Source organism: Osmia bicornis, chromosome 13 (assembly GCF_907164935.1).
Source record: "Osmia bicornis bicornis chromosome 13, iOsmBic2.1, whole genome shotgun sequence".
Taxonomy (NCBI): Eukaryota; Metazoa; Arthropoda; class Insecta; order Hymenoptera; family Megachilidae; genus Osmia; species Osmia bicornis.
In genome coordinates, this window is record NC_060228.1 from 7,137,622 (window position 1) to 7,154,667 (window position 17,046).

Sequence of the window (17,046 nt, forward strand, 5' to 3'; positions counted from 1 at the left end):
GTTCGCTGTTACGCCATCAAGCAAGGAATTCCACATGGCGGATCGAGCAATCAGTTTTGGCAGCTGTATTAAGACAGGTGCGGAAACGTTCGAGCAAGATTTCATCGATTCTTTCGTAAAGCAACCTATGCTCAATTATCGATAGTAAATTTTCTCAAGCTCGAGCAAATTCTTGAAACAGTCCACGTAGCTCGTATTTTTCATCTAGCCACGGTTGTAACTCGTAAAAATATCGCATGGCTGAATGGTGCACTTTTCGTGATCAAGAATATTCGATATTTATAGCTATTGAGAATTGTATTAACTTAATGGAAATTGGAAAAGGAAGTCTGCTTCTGTAGAAAATTATTTCGTGCTGATGATTAGTACAGTGTGTTGTTTAATCGTGCATGGAGAATCAATTTATCGAAGTGCTATGTCACTTAGGTTACCGTCTCTTTCTTCGAACGCGAACGTTCAATGATCTACCAATTACGAATACGTGGTTCGTATCATGGTGTTGAATTTATTCATTGGACGGATAATTGTGATTCTCCTCGGTTACTGGTTATTGCTCGAGTAAACTGCATCGGTATTCTGCGACGATTATCAGGAGTGTGAAAGGGAATCAGAAATGTGGTTGAATGTGTGAATATAATATACATATCACTAGAGTACACATATGCTTATGAGAATATATGATTTAATAAAATATTGATCTCTTAATTTATACATTTTTTCACATTTAAATTTCTGACATAATTTCATGACATACAAGTATTTCTTCGCGTATAACAGTTTGATTTGATGAAAATGTCTGGATTAATATTTTATCAATATTTTATTCAGCACTCGTTAAAAATTATTTCAAATTCCTCTGCTATATGAATCTGAAAAAGAGATGGTACTCTGCCATTTAATGCATCAATTACCCACTCAATATTTCTCAAAAGCCCCCACAGTCTCGGTTGAAATTCCTCCAAATTTAGATATTCTCTTCAACGATCGAGAAGTGGATCCTCTAAACCAATAATGAACCACTATTAATTACTTGCGGTGCACCTGCGAAAGCTTACTTCAATCCACTTCGACCGCGGTTAAAGGGAACATTTTTTATACTTACCATAATATATCAAGTGATAAAACAATCTAACGTCTAATTAACAATTAAAATTCTGTTAAAATTTAACCATCATAGATATCTCAAACGTGTTGCTCTGAATTTTGCCTCGAAAATTCCATCGAACTGACCAGTGTGCACTCCAAAAAAAGAAAAAGATCGTTCATCATAACTAAACATCAAAGCAGCAGAATATCCGGTCTCCCCTCCTGGTGTGGCATCCACGGAGAGGGATGTTCCTGGTCGTGGTTCCACTGGCTCTCCAAAAGACACGACGTATAAATACCACCTCGTTTCGGGTCCTCTCTCCCCGCTGTCCCGTTCTCCCTCTCTCTTCTTCGTGGTAGCACGGAGTCTATTTAGATAATCTTCCGCTTAGCGGGAGCGGCACTCGTTGCGGCAAGGGAGCCTCTTCTTCGTGGAGGCTTTCACCAAGGTGGCATCATATTCCTGATCCGCGAACCGGCCGCGTTTCTTCGATGCTCGTTCTCTTTTCCTCTCGTCTGGTCTCGTCTCGTCTCGCGTCCGATCTAGTCTGGTCCGTTGTTTGGTTTCGTGGCTGGTGCCAGTGCTCGATCGAAGTTTTTGGCGAACGCCACGCCCGCGTTCGAGCTCCGTGTGTCTCGTGACTAGAAAACGCGTTCGACCAAGCGACCTTGAGCCAGAGGCCTCGAGGACATCACCGGGGTACCGGTGCTGCTGCGACATCAAGATCTACGACGAGCTGTGGGAGCAGGAATCCTCAGCGACAGGGTCGCGGGACGCTCGTACGCCTCGCTCGATTCGTCGCCACGACATGCGGCTCTCTTGATTAATCGGTAAGCGAACCAGCCTGTCTTCGACCATTCCAGACACGTTGGTGCGTGGGTGATCGATCTGATGGTAGCTCGATGATGGATTCTGTGATTCGCCGGCGAAACTCGCGGGATAGACTTGTGCTCCTTTGTTTAGTTTCTCCTTGAGCGGGAATTTTTGTGTGTAGGGGAACGTAGACGGGTTTCTTCTCTTCTTTATACGGTGAGAGTCCGTTGCAGAAGAAATTTTCTAGATTTTATTTCATGTATCAGGTTATTGTTCTCATGGACTCTTTGATTAAATATTAGATTGTCGTTTTGGGTCAATTTAACTCCAACCCCACACAAAGGGTTTATCATATTTACCGAGGATCAAGGAGAATGACATAAAAAATTTTCATTCAATTCCCAGAGTTATTTCACCATAAATAACAAGCAATTTGGGAATGGCATGTTCAACGAACCGATACCACCTTGGATGTATCGAGGAACGCGAACCCTTTTGTACTCTCTTTTCGGGGAAACGTTTCTAAAGATAGAGGACACTGTTCGACCTCTCAGGAGCGACACTCTTGCCCTTGCCTCGCCTTTTATACGGCCCTAATTTGTCGCGACGACAATTCGTGAATCAGGCAGTTTCGTGTCAATCACTTTTAATTGTCCCGAAACATCTGCGCGAACATTGCGCGCGACTCCACACGTAGCCGAACAATTGTGTTCAATGATAAACAATGAACACGAGAACGAGATAAAGCGTCTTACTCGCGTGCCTTTCCCTCGTTCATCGATCGTTATCGGGCAGAAAAGGAACCCGTTCGATGCCGCTTATCATCCATAAACTTGGATTGTCTCGAAACATTTTTCCTCTCCCTCGCTACTTTCCTTCATAAATTATTATCCTCAACGACGAAGCTATTATATACGCTCCCATTGAAGCTACACACTGGAAACGAGATTCTATAAAACGGGATTTAACACTCTAATCCGTGGATTGCGGAATTTCCCGCATTTTCAGGTCCGTTGGTTAACTGCAGATGACGGAAAGGAAATTACACTTTCTACCCAGTGTAATTTGTTTAGTCGATGGATAAAACGGTACTTGGGAAAGGTAAAAGTGCAATTAATACTGTTTTACCCTAGAAAGATCAAGGAGACCTCATTTAAAAAATTGCCAAAAAATGATTTATTTTGAAAAGAAGGAGTACATTTGATAGGGGTGGTTTTGACAGTGAATTCATCTTGTACTCTGTATATGGGTTCATCGCTCCGAAAGGGTTAAATGTTTCTTCACCAGCATACCCGGTACACAAGCCTCATTTAAAGGCAATTGAAATTCACGCCATATTCATCGTTATATAGCGTCCAGAGGTGAAATTCTTTTCAAGTCCATGACCGAAAAAAAGCGAGGAATCGGTGAAAGAGTGGCGGGCGCGCGTTGAGAGTGGCGTCGCAGCAGCTTATCGTTTCGCAAATAAACCCAACGACGCTTTCTGCCACACTGCGATGACAAAGCATCGTGCATGTTTATCGGTTGTTTGCACCGAGAACGCGTTGCGTCCCTCGTGCAAATAACGTCGCAGGAACGGAATGCGGTTGCCTCTTTTTCGTCGCCGCTTTCCTTATTCGTATCGTGCCTTCATGTGCCAAGAATGACGGTTCTCCAACAGATCGGGGATTAAAATTAGACGCGAAACTGTCTCTCCGTCCCGAGACGGTAATTTTTTCTTTTTTTTATAAAATCGGATTGATCGAGAATAGAAACGGTCTGGTTAGTATTTGATCCCCCATAGAGTTCGTCAAATATATTCCACAAACAAATATTGTTTTCCTTTAGATTTCGTCTTGTATAAATTTCTCTCTTGTTATATCCGAAATTCTGACGTCGATGCATTTCTCCGTGATCCTTTGAGATCATGGACGCAATAAAACCAAAGATTCTTCTCCTTCTTCGAGATTTACGTCACGTTCGTTGTCCCTAAAAATTCTTCGTATATTTTCCGTATGCTAGGTCGTTTCATTGTATGTAGAACTTCTCCTTTTGATCGTTGAATCATCAGAATCCGACGTACAGATTCCTCAACGAATATCACAGCAGGCAGGGTGCCAATAAATGAGTGTACCCAAAGTGCCACCTGCGTGCGAGAACCTCTATTCTGAATTGAATCAATCTAGCGAATATTTTAGCGACGATTCTAACAATTTTATGAAATTTTCTTCATGAAAAAAAATAAGAGAAAAATTAAATCTTCGGAATCCTCGTTACAGGGAATACTTACCATTTGCACCAAGGTTTCATATTGGAAGCTTCTGTCAATTTTAAATTAAATTTATAAAATTAATCACCATTGTAGAATTTTTATTTTTTCACGTGATTCTGCTAAGCTGACTGGTTAGCGAACCGAGGGATTTGAACCTACTGGGCGTTCCGAATCAATTCACGGGATTCCTTGGTTCGATGTTTCAATTCGACATCAATAATCTTGACCCCATAATTTCCATTCCCAGCCGCGTGGGAGGAACGGGTTTACGTTGCGAACGAGGAGGAAAGTCAACCCCCTTTCCGTTCCTCTTACTCGGTTCACGACGCATTCGAAATTCCGCGCCGTGGCGTCGCATTCTGAATCGAATTAATTCGCGGCCTGTCTTGCGATCCCGATGGCACGTGCCGACATAAAGCAGGATGAAAATTTCTCGGAACAAGGCGTCGTGGAATTTGAGAATATCGCGGTTGTCGGTTCGAAGAACGAAAAGAAAGCGTAAGAAAACGCCCTCGGGAGAGTATCCTGTCGCACACCAGCCGTCTCTTTCGCATCTTCTCCTTCTTTTTATTCACCTTGCCACGACCCTGGCACAAGTTCAATTCGTTCTGGCCAATTGGACTCGGCAGTGTGAAAGAGAAGCCGCTTTCCGTGGTTCGATCGACCATTTTCTTCTGAGCACTGTATATCGATGCGAATCGCTTCACAATGAACACCCGTTCACGATATTTGCATCGTCGAAGAAACACGTTAAAAAGCTTGCAAATTTAACGTAAAATCAATAGGGAATTTTAAAAAATTTTAATATTTTATTAGTCAAATATTTTTACTAATTAATTTGGCTGATGAAGATCCTAGTATGATCAGCACCGAATCGTTTGCATTATCTGCCAGTGTTCCTAATCAAAGAACATTTTCAGAATCTCTCGAGCTTCATAAATCGGCGCTGGTGTAATAACGAAGCCGTAATTTCATTCATCGCAAATCTTATCGTGGCTCGGTCGGAATCGAGTTCAACATCCGTTATCGTGAACACCGATGCTCGTGGTTCGACGAAATAACTCACTCCGGGAATTGAATGTCACTCGATCACTGCTATCTGACAGAAAACACATTAGATGAAAATCGAATAGCCACGCTAGGATTTACGGTGCATCGAAATAATATTTCTCGTTAATCCCAACCTGTTCCGCGGCCGTTCATAAATTCTACACCGTGCGCGTCCAGCTCGAAGTGTAATTTGCATACGCGAAAAAAGAACGTTATTTTTCTCGTTTCCTTTTTTTTTCCTTTTCTTTTCGCGCGCGCGCATACACAAATAATGAAAGCGAATAATTTTGATCGTCCTATAAATCTAAGGGCTCGCATCGGCCGATCTTTTTTCTCTGGTCGGAATTAACATGATTGAACGATATGGTTATCGTTGTTTTGGTAGTAATAAAATGTCGTAATTCAACGTCCGAAAACAATGCTTTGCAACGTGACGTTTTATATACGAGCCAGCTGATATTCTTGCCAAACAAGTACCGTATCGAAGACGAACGATTTGTAATCCCTATTATTATTTTGTGATAAATGATGGACTCTTAATGCCTCTCTTTACCGAGAACACGCACGAACCATTTTAACGTCCGATATATGTTAGCCTTCATCACTTGGAAATAGAAAAGACATACACGTACGAGTATTTATAACCCCGTGATATTTGCAACCATAGCCTGAATTTCAATATTGGGTTGATGGAAGTCGGGTTTTAAAAGACTTGCAATTAGTGTGGGAAGTAATTTAAAATTGTATTACAGGCTCGTATTATAGGATCATCTAGTTTGCAATTTATTTAAGGGCTATGTGTTCAGCGATGACCAAATCATAATTATCGTCAGCAATTTCCGGTGATCCATGATTAATACGTTCTCGATCGAATCGTTGTGTTTGCTTTCCTGGTAATAATAAATTCATAGCGAATATTTTATGCAAGGCCATAATATTTGTGTAGCTTATTGATGCGCGAATTTCCACAAAATTTTTGTTATTCCAACCGGAAATATAATATATTTTACGTATACAAAACCAGCCTACTTTTTTATAGATTTATTTCAATATTTTATCGGTGCATAATGGTCGTTCATTGGTTTCGCTTGAGTTAAATGAACTTTTGCTTTTGGTGAAGGCAATTGAGTTCCTTTTTCGTACAGATTCAGTGAGTAGCACCTAAATCGGATGTAACGGTATGATGACGTCAATTTCCGATTGACATTTACCGTATATTATTCCAGTCGCATTTGAACTTCATAATGGTTGCCCTTATATGAAAAAATTCTTGCTCTCTGAGTGTACAAATGACGAATAGACGAAGTGTCAAAATTAGGAAAATTCTCACGAGTCTTCATTCTTGTTGATTGGTTAATAAAAAAGAAAAAAACAAAGCAATCTTATAACATGCAGTGTATGTAGATAATATTATTGTCGACTTTTGTTGGGAGGAGTCCTTTTTCATCGATTTTTCGTAATAAGAATGAATTTGATTAAACTGTTTTGCTTACGCAGAGTCACGCACGCATTCACGCACGCACGATCGTGCTTCTCAAATTCCTGCAAACGTATGCGCATTCCCTGACAACTGTTACGAACGATTTTATTTATTTACAGTGCATCGTCGTCGCTGAATGAAATTTCCGAGGAATCGCGGGAAAGTTTCATTAAAATCACTCGAAAACGTATTACGAACGTGCGTACGTTGTGGCGCCGTTGAAAGCTTCAAGATTGCACTGTGATTCAGCAGAATCTGTGAGAAAACCGGCTTTGATTCAATGAATCCTTAAACGTACCATTGTGGACATTAAATACTTAAATTTGTTTGTGTATTGTTAAGTGTACTGGAAGAAAAAAGTGAAAATTGATTACACAGTATTTAATGATATCTTATCATATAAACAAAAAGAAGAAATGACATTTTGTCATATGTTTATGATGTCATTTTGTGTTTCAAAAATATTGTACAATATTTTGTAAACATGAAAGAGTAATTCCGCAATGTTATTAACTGAGAAAATTGAAATTAGTGGGTTTGGAAAATTTGTTGTGTTCGTGGTAATTTTTGATATCGAGGTCCTTTATCATAATTTGCAGAGACGTTTCAAAAATTCTTGAAATCCTGTGTGTATTACAAGATAATTTGATCGTAATTAAATTTCGCTACGAATCTTCCAAAAACCCTAATTCAATTCCAATAAATCACGACGAAACAAAAGTTTTGTATATCGTTCGAATTTATATTCAAAATTTATATTCCGTCACATCGAACGTGAAATTCTGCCGGCGTATTTACTCAAAATACACTTACCGTTTACTTTACGTCATACAGCGGCCGGTAACTTCATAAAGCACCGGCGGAAAACCACCATAATAAAATTCATGCCAGGACAAACTCGATATTGAAATAACGAGGCGCTTGCTGCTGTCGATTGAGGGAAAGGAAGTGGCAAACAAGCACCTGATATTTTTTTGTGATTTTTTCAAGGGTGAAGGGAGGATGAAGAATGCCCCGCGTCGGTGGAGACGGGGGTGGAGGACCGGAGAAGGCAGGGGGAAGCGGATTTGGAGGATGGCTCGGGGGTGCAGCAAGAGCCATGACTGGAGGAAATGTCGGCGGTGGATACGTGGTTCTTGGTGGCACCAGATACGGTCTCAGACTTTCCCAGGTAATTTATTTTAACATTTAAACCACTTATAGAATGGCCATCACGAAATAACACAGAGACAAGCTGCAGAGACACCAGATATTTACCTGTTTCTTTTCCTGAACATATTCCTATTACTTCAACATTGCAGAATGATTGAACGTAACATTTACACATGTCACAATGAGTTCTTCAACAACGACGTACAAAAGAAAGGATATCTAAACATTTACACGAGTCTTGTTTCAAGAACTGCATCTCTGAAACTGCACTTTCACTCGGGCATATAACTCGCGAGAGTTTCGCAAGCCTCTTCGACACGATTAACGAAATGCTTGAGATTTTACGGGTGCTATTGCCAGGGGCAACTTTATCATTGAACGGAACAGTCGTTAAAGATACATCCATCGTTCATTAGTTGGCTGTCTTGACGACCTTCGACGGATTCGCGACAGAGAAAAGAGGTTTTGCACGGACGAAATGAAGACGTCGAAAATCCTAAATATAGAGGCGATCGCGTAAATAGAATACCACCAGTCAGTGACTCGAACCGATTTTGAGGCATCTCCCTTTTATCCTTCTTCCTTCCTCTTCCTATTTTTCCCGCCATCCGTCCTCGTTCGGTCGGAATAATATTCACGTTGACATCACACGAGCACACACGCAGCCGCGACGTGAAGATCCCGCGTGAATCTCTGCCAAGTCCTTCGATCGCGACAAATCACTGCACACGCCTCGGTTGATCGGAAGCCGATGATCCGGCGACTCGTAAGCTGATTTTAGCCATGCCGAGAACGTCTTTCAGCTTCGATCCTTCGCATTCTTTGCCCGCTTATGCTGTTTTCTAGAGAAATTTATTCTTTACCTGTTCGGAATCAGAATTCTCAGATCAAATAATTTGATATGGTCAAATCTAGGTAATGTTCATCCAAAAATTTATTGCACCACTCCAATCAAAAGTCATCTCCTTTATTTATTTTAACGATAAGAAAAATGTTACTCGAGTGCAGAAATTTTTCAAATTCCAGCTACTCCAATATCTGGAGTAGAAAATCCGAGTTTAAACAAAGAGCTAGAATAAATTGAGATCCTTTCTAGCTACATGGTATGTTCAGCTGTTTGACTCGGCTCGAATATTCAAGCCATTGTAAATACTGTTCTCTCGTGAAATTATTACCATACCGGGCACAGGTATTTCGTTATCTTTCACGTTCTCTTTCTTTCTTTTTTTACATTTCTGCCTGGTATCGTGTTCTCAAGACTCGGAACGTAAAATGTCAGAATGAAGATCGACACAGACGTTTCAGAGCGTATGTATATATGTATACATCTGGCTATCTCGGTAGGATTTCGAGAAAGGAGATTAGATGGTTCTACTTTCCAGCATATCCTTCGTAGCCAGTGTTGCATACACAAGAGTCGGAGATCTATTTCAGAGGAGTTTATCTTCAGTTCGCTCGTGGGAAGAAACAGCATCACCTTACCTCAACGCTATTGTCTCCTCTAGGATCCTCTTTGCGACAATCGTTCTTGCACACGTACCATTTGATTCGCATAAAACGATGGGAATAACGATTATGGAGTGGCGTCGACATTCTAGAATTCTAGACAGTTTTGATGGAACAAGCTCACTGGCTTTTGGTATCAAAGAGACCGCATTAATGGCTATTAATAACGTGTCCTCGTTTTCAGACGATTAATTTGAAATATGATTCATAAAATAATTTCTTTTCATATAATTTTCGTACGGTTGAAGGTACGTAAAGGTGTGATTTGCAAGGGAAAAAATCTAAATTAGGTGTACTTTGAACGTGACGGGGACAAGGTGAAATTACCTTGCAGAGGCAGGTTCTACTTCCTACGTTTCGTTTTATGCGGTATCGCAAGAAGTAGCCTTTGAGTCTCTTTATATGCGAAGCCACTTCATAGACTTTACGGTCTCATTTGTTCCGCTGCTTTCGTACTCCGTATTAAACAAGAGAGCGTAACCGTGTACCCTGATCTACATAAGTAAGAGGTCATTCCTTTCTGTATTGCCGGCTATAAATTGGAAATCAAATATTTAGAATGATCGTATTAGATCACCACTAGAAATTACAGTTTCTATTCCAGTTATAAAATGATTGTAACGGGAGTACTCGATTGTAAATAACTAATTATTATCATTAGGAATTGGAAATTTATGCAAAAGATATGTGTCTTATAAAAGCGTATATTTGCAATCAAATTAAGACTTCTATTTCATTATAACATCATGTATACAAGTGTAAAGTTTAAAATTTCTTGCTGATCGGAGAAAATTTAACGTGTCATTTTAAAGATTCAGCAATTTTTCGATAAGCTTGTCACGCGTTTCCAATAAAATTAAACCATTAATACCAAATCATCAAATGTACACTCCGGTGCAACATAGTCTTCCTGCCATTTGCCTTCGGTCTTGGGAAAATCGCGGGAGAACTTGGGAAGAACCTAACCACACTCCTAAAGATGGCGGGACATTTCTTCTCTCACACTTTCCCTTATCAAAGAAAAGTCTAAGTTTCACACGACTGTACAAAACACTACGAAATTCTCCAATGCCTTTAAAAACACATCCACGAATGGTTCCCTTTCAGGAGAGCCTGCCACCATCGAACTCACGGGAAGAGTCCCAGGAGAGACGACGAAAGAGGAGTTCACGAGAGAGCGACTCTCGGGAGAGACTGACGGAGAGGTATCCGGAAAATGCAGCACTAGAACTGAGCTCGAGCATCGCCGACTGCTGCTGCATAGGTCCACGTTCGCGTTTGCCATTGCCGAGGATCCCGCCAGGGTCGACAGGGTCGAGCACGACGACGACGACGTCGTCGTCGTCGACGTACGGTGCCGGCGGAGGAGGAGGTGTAGGTGGAGTTGGAGGTGGCGGTGGAGGAGTAGGTGGACAGGCTCCTTTTCCTGGGCCTCCCACGTCTTCGAACAGCCGCGTTGTCGGCGTGGAACAGCCGGTGACGCTGACGACGCCAACGACGTCGGCGCAACCGTTGGTGAACTCTAATAATAACCGAGGGATGCTGCAAACATCGTCGGTGGGGAACAGCACTGGCCAGCACCATCAAGCACAATCGTCCGCAGCTCTAACGGCGGCGGTACCGTCGTCTTCGTCGCCATCCTCTTCGACGTCGTTCAACGTATCCACCGCCGTGCCGACGCTGCAGTCCGTCTCGGTGCCGCGGCAGCTAGCACAGTGGACCAAGCATCAGACGCTGAAGCTGCAGGTATTTTCGAACGTTCCGCGGGATCGTCCACTTTTCACGTCGGTTGTCGTTCGATGCGGTTGGTCCGATCGGTTCGATCGTTTTCTCGCGTAGATCGATCGTGAATCGGTAATGATCGATCTATGGAAACAGAGTTCACCGTAGACTTTGATACGAGTCGGTTCCGATGGAATTCATCTGAGCAATCGAGTTCTTTCTGGAAGATATTTTTGGTGATACGTGGATGGAGGAATGCCTCGCAGGCCGTAGAAAAACTTGTGATTTCGTAAGAGTGAGCTGGTTCGTAGGAATTTGGGACGAAGTGTCTTCGACCTGGGACGCTTTGTGTCAAAGCTCGAGAGGTGGCTCACAAGGTGGTGGTAGGGACGTCGTATTTTTAATGGCTGGAGATATGGAACTTCAAGGTGAAAGGTTTCGTGGACACTGATTTAAACGATCGTTCTGTCGAGGGGAGCTCAACAATTTCCATCTGACTATTTACTTACATCAATCTCTATGCTGTCTACGTCGATTCGTTGAATCTTTATGCTATCTCGAAAACATTACTGGAGATGGCGACGATAAATCAAGAAAACTGAATTTGACAATTCTCAAGTTCCCTTGGACGAGGCATTGCATCAATTCCCAAGCGGTAAGAACGATTCTGTCTTGGTCCAATTGTTTCTGTCACCTGTTAATTTCTGTCGATCGAATTTCTAACGGAAGTCGGAATAGCTTACTATAGAAAAGTGGCGGGTCTAGAGAATCGAAAACTCGTACATACGATACGTAGGTGTCTAGTCGAAGAACGATATTCTATTTTGGTCGTCATCTGTCTTTTCCCTCGCGGCAGGCACGAGGCAGCGCACGCTGCGCACCACGGTCGATCCAAAAATTGGTCTGGTCACAAGTGCACGATTCTAAAGAGTATATGAAAAAAGAAACGAGAAGGCTGAAGTTAAAAGTAGATGCTACTTCCAGACGATTTTATGTGTTCTAAGAAAATGAACATCGACGATGAGACTCTGATGGGGATGGGGTTTTTGTTGTTTAGGAACCAGCAGTGATAGCGGTGGACCGTTTGCACAGGTTCCGGTGGAGCGGGGGCGGAGGAGGAAGTGGCAAGAAGTCCTCTTCCGGCCCCCGGAGCGATAAGGCCGAGCGCCTTCGAGAGCTCACTGAAAAACTCAAGGGACCAGCACCGGTACCACCACCCAGAAGACCTTCCAGAATTCAAGCATCCTCTCCACCACCGAGTGGGTATCAACCACCTTCGCAGAATCACCCACAGGTAAACAATTTATTTTTCAATGTTTGGTTACTTTGAATCAACCTAACTGAGGTCGACGACCTTATGACACTGATGGTTTCTGAGGTCCCATATGAACCTAGATAAAAATAAAAAATTTATAATATTTTCTCAGACAACGAATCAAGGGTGCGGTCGTTGCGATGGTCGACCTTCCTCCCGAAGCTACACGTACAGCGAGGGCAGTGGTCACAGTCCCAGCAATCAGCACCCTCAGCAACAGCACCACCTGAAGACGATTGGCCGAAGTGACAGTGTGGGTGACGAGTGTTTGAGTGAGCCGGGTAACAACGATGCGTGCAGGAAGCCGTGTGCCGACTCGAGGAAATCCTCGCGGTCGGCTAAGCAACAAGATAGGAACAGTGGTGACGTAAGTGACATCAAACACGAGCTGAACGTAAGTGCGGACGCGACGAAACACCTCAGACAGTACAGTGATTCCGTGGTGGATAGTGGTACGTGTGTGGACGACTTGTGTGACAATTTGAACGCTACTTCCGGAGCCGGAAGCGAGGCTGAAGCCAGAGACGCGGTCACCAAATTGGAACCAAGAGGACCTCTTCTTACTTTTCACAGAGGTGGGGCTCCATTCAGAAGCGCTTCCTTCGGCCAGGTGGATTTCAATCAAGGTAATCGGACCTTGAACATTTTTCAAATATTATTATTATTATCATTTATTCCTTTTTTTCCATAAAGCTCCATTTAAGGATTTGGAAAAATAATCATCAGAGGATTAGAAGATGTACATGTTCTTCAAATAATTTTCTCGGAAAGCACACAGGAGATTATGTTATTACATGCATTTAGTTTGAAGTGCAGTTTTCTGTATGCACTCAGTTGGTGATGAAAAGCAGCTCTTGCATGTATTGTTTGTTCACAGTGATATGGATTTTGAGCTTGCAATGTGAAACAGAACTTTCTGTGTAAATTTGACCAGCTTTTAACCACTCTAACTGATGAAACAAATCCACGTTTCATCAGAAATACATCATTCTATGTAAATTTGGTTTCCCAGCATTCTGTTCCCTCGTATTGTCGAAGATTACGTTTATTCCACGAATTTGTTGCACAAATTTGGTTAATGACCAAGCTGCATTCACTGAAGTCCAAGTATCTTCTATTAAATTCGATCTACATAGTACAAGCATTTAATACCATCAAAAGACCAATACTTGTATTAAATAATCTTCAATAATTATAATTAATAGACATCGTATTACATATTTAACAAGCGTGCAATAATGTATAGGCATTAGGACACCTTTGACTTCGCATGATTCGTCTCTAGTCCCATTTGCAACGAGGAAGCCGCATTCAGGCAACCATTGATTTACAGTTACGATGCATTTGCTAATTTGGTATGCAATTATCGTATCCATCGTCGCGTATGATTATAATCGAAAGGAAACGGTAGAATCTAGGGAGCATTTGAATGGGCGTAGCATTGGGAGCAGAAGCGACCGTAAGAACAGTTACTCCGAAGCATTCATTGTATGTACTTTGTTTCCGTGTTTATCTTTTCGGGTCTTCACCTGCTCGGAACTGGTTCTACTAGTCACTCCCCGTAAAAGGTAGTGCTTTGCTTCCTCCTCGATCCTTAATGCAATTCGTTAGATTCGAAGGAAAACATTTTCCCTTAATACCACAAATTAAATGTAATCGAATAACTTGGAAAGTATTTTTAATTTCTTATTTTTAAATATTATTTTTCCAACACATGATAGAATTTTATTTGGAAATTTAGGTGTTTAATTTTAATCTATGCACGTCATGATTTACACATCTACCAGTGTTCGAGGGTTAAAGAAAATTGTATAAATTTCCAAGGGTTGTTACATAACGAGACCGCGATAAATAATCCGCGTGTCTCTCAAACGCGGAAATTTGGAAGGAAAAACATTGTCAATTAATTACATGATTTGTATACGGTCGTCGTGTACTTGTAAATATTGGCCAGTAGTAGAGTCTCGTCCACCAGAATGCAGACTCTGGCGGTATGGCGGTTCGCCAAATAAACACTACCCATTATGTCTATTATTACATTCATGTAGGTGTCGGTTTGTATAACTATGGATAGGGACAATCTAAACCGTGAAAGCAACATCTCATGAGATTTTTCGGCGTTATTTAGAAACGATTGCGAAGCTGTTTTTCTTTTCAATTCCTCCACTGTCTCGGTCCTCTCGTCTTCAAGAGTCTGCTTTCTAAGTTTCATACGCGTCCTGAATTCGATACATAGACAGAAGCAGACGGTGTTTCGTTGGCGAATTCCAGTCCAATAATTTTCGAGGGTATCAAATGCTTCTCCAACTCGAAAGTTTGAACATGTCGATCAATCCGTAAGCCCGTTTTCGCGATTTATCTCTCCTCGCGAAACTACTTTTTCTTCTGTCGTAAGATATGTAGAATCGAGGACGCAAGTTGGGTAGAGTATGTTCTATCGGAGAGGAAACCGTATAGCCCTTCGTAGTTTATGCGACATGGAAAATAACGATCGTTTCTAAGGATTACAGATTCTTCAATTCCGCGTTTAAACGACCACGTAACATTGACTTTCCGACTAGGTGTATAGTTACAACCCTGAACTACATACCGAGCGAGCAGCTTCGATTTCATAATAAAGGAGTAGAAATAAGAGAGATATTAGAGAACCTCTTTCCGTGGAGTTCGTATCGAGAAACGACCTTAAAGATAATGCATTTTATGGCCCTGGCCTGAATAATCTTATTGTGTTCCTTGGGTAATTATTTAATTTGTCCAGCCCCACCTGAGGCGGAAGATACACGATCACCCATTTAGCTACTTTGATGTCAACTTGGGAATTTTCGTTAGAAGAAATAAAATTATTTATCGGAGATGGGTAGAAGAGAATAGAAAGAATTAGAGGGTGGGTGGATGGTGCATAGATGGAAATAGACCAGTTCTATAAACATTATTTGAGCTACGAAGGGCTTTTGGAGTAGAAGCAAGGATAATAACGCAGAGCAAAGTATTTTTATGCGTGAATCAGGCTCGATAAAGCGGTGTTAAGTTGAATAGAAACATTTGCTTTAAAAAATCTAAAAATATTTAGCGAAAAAGGATTGATACATTACAGAGGTATGCTACTTTTTCAACATCGATGTTATAAACATTGTACATGCAGTACGTCCGGTTTAAATGTATACAAGCAATTATTTTTGAAACCATCGCCAACACGAAGCGGTTGTTTGATTTGAAGAGGAAAAATGTAATGTTAGATTTGAACGTTTCACAGGATTGTTGCAAATTTTAATATCAACCTCGAAATTTTTACGCCTCTCGTTGTGTAATCAGAGTTGCATTCAACAAGATAAATAAAGTACATTTGCAAATATAGCTCTTTCAGCTGACAGTAATTCTATCTTTATTTGACGAAGGCTGAATTAATAAATCCTTATTTGGAAATTGTTTTTTGATTTTTCTTCAAAGAGGTCGCATTTATGCTTCGTCTTTTACCTCCAATGTGACAATTAAAGTGCCGGGCAGATCATAGTCTCTCCCGAAGATTAACAGAAATATCGTCGGTAATTTCCACCAGACTCGAGTATTTTTTCACCGAGTCGGTTGCTTAGGAGCCAAAATTGTGTCCGTGAAACGAGAAGAGAGGGAGATACATAGAGAGAGAGAAAAAACTAAGAAAGGGGACGCTGATTTCTCAATGTGTAACAAGGCCGAAGGCGTGAAACGCGACGAATCGCGTGCGTGGCGCAAGCCGGAAACGCTTCGCGGCTAACGCGCCAACAAATCTCTCGCGAGACACCTTTTACGCTCGGAAGACGGTTTACGAGGACGTGTAACTAGGTATCTTCTGAAATACAGCTGCTATCTACGGATCCTCGACCATTAACCATCAGAGAATGTCATTGGCGTTTAGAAGGAAAAAGGAGATCGGGAGAAAGCATAGAAGATAATGGATTTCCTTTATCTGAATATGATCGAAAGAATCATTTGCAATGATAGTGATTGTGATCACGAGGTTGATGACCATGTTACCTCTAGCAATGATCTGCCTGATAGAAATGATACACAGGAAATTGAGGTACAAATGTCTTATGATATGATTAGAAATTTTGTTATAAGGAGATTTGGAATGCATTTCGAAAATTATGATAATTTAAATTTAATAATTATTTTAAGATGGCCAAATGATCTTTTAGTTATTTTGAAATGTTCACCCTTTACAATTTGGGCATCCATTAATGATTTTCCCCAGGGAAGCCTACTGTGCTCGATACTGCACACGGTAACGTTAATGACACCTACTTTATGGTGCACCCTTAATTGCATAATTATGCATTCGTAGCTCTCAGAGAATTTTTCTTTCATTCATATTTATACGGCTGCAAAGTCTTCCTATTTCTAAGCCGTGAACGAAATTAACGAATGTGTGTTTTACCGCGAAGGGTGAATTTACATAGCGGTTAATTTGACGCGTTTAATTATTGCGAGGATAATTACAGAGACGACGGAGTTACGCGGAATTCATTATAATCGTACTTGATGATTTACTACGCCTCTGTCGTAATTATCAACAGACCGTTGATTGTTTCAAGGAATTTCTGGCTCTCTTCACTTATCGTAAACTAAAACGAGAATTCTGTTCTTGCGAGGAACTCTAATTTCTTGCAAAATTTTCGGTCATATGAAGGGTA

The 17,046-nt window shown here is 41.3% G+C and overlaps 1 protein-coding gene across 10 annotated transcripts in view; it reads left to right on the forward strand.

Moving 5' to 3' along the window:
- The window catches only part of LOC114874875 (rho guanine nucleotide exchange factor 17), a 46,646-nt gene that overhangs the window by 3,230 nt on the left and 26,370 nt on the right, over nucleotides 1-17,046 (forward strand). For 9 of the 10 annotated variants that reach the window (XM_029184583.2, XM_029184584.2, XM_029184576.2 and 6 more), the window contains exons 2-5: nucleotides 7,672-7,852; nucleotides 10,447-11,085; nucleotides 12,119-12,355; nucleotides 12,489-13,002. In XM_029184583.2, the coding sequence (XP_029040416.2) occupies nucleotides 7,691-7,852; nucleotides 10,447-11,085; nucleotides 12,119-12,355; nucleotides 12,489-13,002 (1,552 nt within the window). In that variant the 5' untranslated portion in view covers nucleotides 7,672-7,690. Of the gene's footprint in view, nucleotides 1-1,832; nucleotides 1,918-7,671; nucleotides 7,853-10,446; nucleotides 11,086-12,118; nucleotides 12,356-12,488; nucleotides 13,003-17,046 lie in introns of those variants that run through there. The other variant, XM_029184577.2, reaches the window with a different exon arrangement.